The sequence below is a fragment of the Condylura cristata genome, unplaced genomic scaffold (genome assembly GCF_000260355.1).
Source record: "Condylura cristata isolate star-nosed mole 26May11 unplaced genomic scaffold, ConCri1.0 scaffold00041, whole genome shotgun sequence".
In the NCBI taxonomy this organism is placed as follows: domain Eukaryota; kingdom Metazoa; phylum Chordata; class Mammalia; order Eulipotyphla; family Talpidae; genus Condylura; species Condylura cristata.
Genome location: NW_004567142.1, coordinates 1,671,922 through 1,677,345, shown reverse-complemented (window position 1 = coordinate 1,677,345; position 5,424 = coordinate 1,671,922). Strand labels below are relative to the sequence as shown.

Here is a 5,424-nt window from a genome sequence, read left to right as displayed (position 1 = left end):
CCCACACCAGGCTCCATGTGGACGAATGGTTGTCTGTGACTAGGATTTTCTTTCTGGTAACAGGCTACACATTCTCATGCTTTCTAATATATCAGGCCTAGCTAAAGGGTTACAAAGATATCATCCAATTCAACAAATATTCATAAAATGTGAGGTCCTACACAAGTTTAAGAAACAAAAATGAACAGCAAACAGCCCCTTCCTTGAAGAACCCACCCAAATAACTCTCCTGCTTCTCGACCACATACCAACCCACAATGAACCCCACCCTCAAGACCCATACCCCAAGGTTCCACCCAGCCCTGAGCCCCTTGAATTATGAGTCCACGTGAACTCCTGTCACTTCTGCAATTTTGTTTCGCTTATATGTCTAGACTTCATGAAGGTTATGTCACCTCCCTGATTAGTCTGGGCCTCCTAAAGATAGAAACCATTTTGGGAACTTTCCAGAGAGAATCTACATCAGAGATTTGTATCACAATCTCTGCTCAGATCAAGCCCAAGCCTTCAACTCGATAATCTCCACCACCTGGCACAGAATCTGGCCCCACAGGTGCCCACAAACTTGTAGTAGCAAAGCCTAGAATCAACTATCAACAGGTTAACACAAAGATAATTTGAAAATTTAAAGGGTAAAAATGATCAAACAAAAATAAAAACAGGTTTGACTCATGCCTCTCCTCTTTCTCCCTGATAGGTGAAACAAAGTCACACCACCCTCTCTCACCACCTTCTGCCTGAGGCTACCAGGACTTCTTGTTAATCCTGACTTTGGCTCTCACAGGTATCACCCCACATCCAAGCCCAGTCTTTTCTCTTTCGTGGAGCACATTTCCTAAAGTCTCTGGAATGAATCAAGTCTAGTAAGTGCCAGTCTTCTGTAACCCTCACTGTTTACTCTTATACTACCTTCTCCTCTGCTTTGGGCTGTTTTCAAACAAGGTCTGGAGTCAAGAGCCCCAGCAGCCTAGGAAAACACCTTCCCCCTCTGTGGTTCTCAAATCCCCTATAGCCCTGAGGCTTGTCCAACCCAGTTCCCTCTCATGGAGGCTGGAGCAGTAAGCCTCCGTCTTCTCCTGGGGAACAAGAATGGTGGTTTCACTGGTCCAGGGCAGAGGAAACAGCCTCCCCTCCCTGATCATCCCTGCTCCCCACCTTTCCCACCTTCTGCAGCTTCCAAGCAACTATCACCAATGCCGTGCCAAGGACAGAGGCTGTGCCACCCTCTCTTCTGCAAGCCCATGGCACTCTCCTGCCAGATATTAACCAAGAAAGTGTCACTGAAATGTATAAGGAAATACAAACAAGAAAAAAAAAAGACTTGAGGGAGAAACCATCACATCCTGGCAGGTAGGAAGGCAGCTAGGAGGGGAGGGAACAAGCACAGCTGCCAAGTTACAATCACCTTTTTAAGCTCTTAAAGAAGGCTGCGTTTCTTTTGTTTGGCCAGTTTCACTTCCCAGATTCCTGTAAAGTGCATTACCAACCTGCTACCTCACAAGGCTGGGCGGCCTAGTTGTTCTCACTCCAAGGGGTCACGGGCTGGTATTAAAGTGCCAAGTGCCAAGTGCCAATTGCTGAGTCGGGGAGCCTCTGCCTAGGAACCTGCCACACGCTCTTCAGGCAACTTCCAGCAACACCAAGAGTCATCATGAGAGTTCTAATTGCTTCCTTCCTTCTGTTGCTGCCACTAATGCTGATGTCCGTGGTCTCTGGCAGCCCAAACTCAGGTAAAAATAATAATAGTAATAATAATCTTCTATAAAGGGAGAAGGGGGGAGAAAATGTGGCAAGACAGAAAATAAAATGTGGCCCAAAGTATGCATTAAAATGCAGCCCCTTTTAGCTACAGGGATTTGGAGCAAGTTGGCTTATCTGAGAGCCCATTACCTTTTACAAAAAGGAGAAAACTACATGTATCCAGAATGTTGTGAAGTTAAATGAGACAGTGTATGTGAAGCTATCTGAAACTAGAGCTGGAAAAAAATACTAGCTCAGCAAAGATGTGCTGCTTTGCCTTCTTTCCCAGACCCCTTCAGAAGAGTAAGGAATTTACCCAGGGTCAGTCTTGGTAGGGGTGGTGAGAGGGTGTTGAAGGTAAACAGACATTTGTAGACAATAAAGAAGTCCTTGCTTACATTCTCTGTAGTGCATCAGCCTCCACAATTTTTTTAAAGACTTATTTATTCATACAGAACTGGGGTACAAGCCAGAAGTGCAGGGGTGGTGAGAGGACTCACCAGAGACAGAGTGGGGAGCAGAACAGGCAGATCGACGAGGTACACTGCTGAGGGGAGCAGCGGGTGGGCCAGGAGAGGTCTGCGGCGCCATGTGGATCACCTCCAGGACCGGGATCAAACATGCACTGAAGCGGCTGTGGCTTGCTTGCAGTGCTGCGTCCTAACCCACTGCGCCATCAGGGAGGGCCCAGCCTCCACAATTTTTAATGTTATTCAATGGTAAAATAATAATTAAAAAATCCTATCACCAGATGGTGTCCATATTTGAAGCTGTAGCCATACCAATCCCTGTTTTAATAGCCTACCATTTGGGAACAAGCCTTGGGTTTAACAGGAGCCCCAAACTGGCTCCAGTTTTCACTGTGGGGGAAGTAGCCAAGTCCCGAGCAGAAGAGCCATGCAGGAGAGACTCGTCCCAATGGATGCATCTACTTGACAGAAACATCTCTCTCAAAGGGCTACTCTGAAGTGAAATAGCTTTGGTACATGCTTAGAACCAGCTTGGTCTTGAAATTAGAAGCTCATGCTCCTCTACCCCAGTTTCAAACTTCCCTTTCCTGGAAGCTCTCTGGAGGCTGCTAGGACCCCAGACCTAGGCCGCCATTCTGCAAGGGTCAGGTATCCACCTCACCACAGCAGACACGGGCTGGTGCTTTCAGCCTGGACTCAGCTCTAGTCACACCTGCCTCTTCTGTTGGTCGCTCACTGACAGTGGTCTCTATGCTCACCCTGAATAGACTGTTAGCTGTGCCCTGAGCAGCCTGTGCTTTCCACCAGCTCATTTTTGTTTATATCCAGCTCAAACTTACATCCTTCTCTCAGCCTCCCCTGACTCCTCCCATGTGTAGACTGGAGCTCTCCCTCCGTGAACACGCTTAGTCCTTATGAACTTGACTCTGTCTCTGCACTTTTCCTATTTCACCTTATGTTGCCCTTCTAGAAGTTAACTTCCTTGGTGGAATAATCAGCTACACAGTTCCCTTAATTCTCACACTTCCCTTAAGGGTTCTCAGCAAATATTTGCTAAGTGAAAGAAAAAATCTTCAAGTTTTATTGCCCTTTGAAGGCTCCATACCAGAATTTGATAACAGCTTTGTTGACATTTGGGGCTGGTGACTCTTTGTTGTAGAGCTTGTTTTATGCACTGTAAGTGTTTAACAGTATCACATGGCCTCAACTCACTAAATGCAACATCCATCCATCTCCAACATCCCTCAATCAAAATAGCCAAAAACATCTCCAGACATCGCTCACGGTACCCTGCAGGGAACCTCAGCTCTAAAGCAGAGGCTCTCAAGCCCGGCTCCACATCTAGACTCACCCAGACCTTTAGACCCAGTCTTGAAGTCAGGGACATAGATTCACAGCCTGCCTGGCCACCTATTTTGAGATCCTGGACAAGGTGTTTAACTATTTTAGCCCTAGTTTTACTATCTTAAGGAAAAAAAATATATCACTGAGCATACAGAATCATCATGAAGATCAGATAAAATATGCAGCTAGTACAAGTCCAATAAATGAACTGCACAAAATTTCTAAACTCCTAAAGCACAAGAACAACAAACTGGGGAAAGTTCACCGGGTGGTACTATTACAAACCGCTCAGGGATGGAGGCCGGACAGTCTCCGTTTCCCAGCAGGCACAGCTGTGTGACCCCTGCGAAGTGTGCCCCTCCAAAAAGTTCTCAAAATAAGATATGATCTTTTAAATTTTTAGCTTTTAACTTTCCAAACTTTCAAAAATGTAGTAAAAACTATCAATGTTCTGCTAGAGCCTTCATCCAGTTTTTTTTTTTTAAGAGTTATTTTATTTATGTATACAAGAACTGGGATGTAAGCCAGTGCTGCAGGAGATGAGATGAATCACCAGAGACAGAGTGTGAAGCGGAACAGGTGGATCAAACGAACTACCCTGCTGAGGGGAGCAGTGGGCGAGACAGGAAAAGTCTGCTACGCCCAGTGGGTCACCTTTGGGGCCAGAGATCAAATTCATGTTGCAGTAGCGAGTGATAACCTGATAGCACTGGCTTTAACCCCTGTTCCACCAGGGAAGCCCCACATCCAGTTGTTTTCAAAGAGCATCTTACATACCTACAACACAATTATCAACACCAGGTAATGAACATTAATACAATGTTATTAATTAATGTACAAATTTTTAAGTTTTGGTAATCATCCTATGCTACTTCTGGCGTAGAGTACTATCCAGAACCCTACACAGCATGAACAAAGCTGTCTTGTCTTCTCAGTCCCTCTTCATTCACGAGTAACTTTTTAGTCTTCCCTGTCTCTCACAACCTTGACACTTCTGAAAAGTACTGGTCAGCTATTGTGTAGAATGTCCCTCAATTTGGAGTGTGTCCAGAGTTTCCTCATTATTAAATCAGATTATGTATTTCTTGCATTAATACCACAGAGCTAACACATGCCTTCTCTGCACATGATACCATGATACCATGATACCAACAGTCCTCATTACTGGTGACGTTAACTTTGAACATTTGTTTAAGATGGTGACTGAAAAGTTAGTATTTTCCCATAGTAATAAATAGGTATGTAAGGAAAAATACTTTGAGATCCTTCCCTTTCATCATACTCTTGCCCATTAATTTTTGAAATACGTTGACGAATCCTATTTACAAGTATTACTATATTTACAAGTATTACTATGGTATTAGCCGAAAGGTAGTTTTCTGTTTCTGTCATTCCTTCTACATTTATTAACTGGAATTCTACTATATGAAAGCACTGTTCTTTCTCCCCAATTTATTTATTCAGTGAATTATGTATGTAGGTAAAGATTCATGGATACCTGTAATTATAATCCACCATTATTTTTAATTATGTTGCTCATCTCATCCCAAAATTGGTCATTGAAGGTTCATTCAACTTGGCTTCTGAGTCTTTTTGTCATATCATTTGTGTAGTACTTGCTGACACCATAAGATGTCCCAGGCTTACTTTTTGTTGTACTTTCCAGCCCTAGCCCTGGAATCCACCATATCTCTAAGAAACCCTAGCTCCTTTTATAGGAGAACAGTATGAAAACATGGGTCCTAAGTATTGCCCAATGTTACTAGGTTGCCCGTTGCTCCTAGGCCCTCTAGTGGACAGAGCTAGGAATTGACGGGAGACACACCAATTGACTATTGTTAGCTCCATTTTACAAATTAGGTAAATGAGA

The 5,424-nt window shown here is 44.1% G+C and overlaps 1 protein-coding gene across 1 annotated transcript in view; it reads left to right on the top strand.

The window, feature by feature from the left end:
* The first annotated feature begins 1,640 nt into the window (after positions 1-1,640).
* CXCL17 (chemokine (C-X-C motif) ligand 17) overlaps positions 1,641-5,424 on the top strand; it is a 12,484-nt gene continuing 8,700 nt past the window's right edge. Inside the window, exon 1 of the mRNA XM_004694164.2 lies at positions 1,641-1,730. Coding sequence (XP_004694221.1) covers positions 1,652-1,730 — 79 coding nt within the window. The 5' untranslated portion in view covers positions 1,641-1,651. The remainder of the gene's footprint in view (positions 1,731-5,424) is intronic.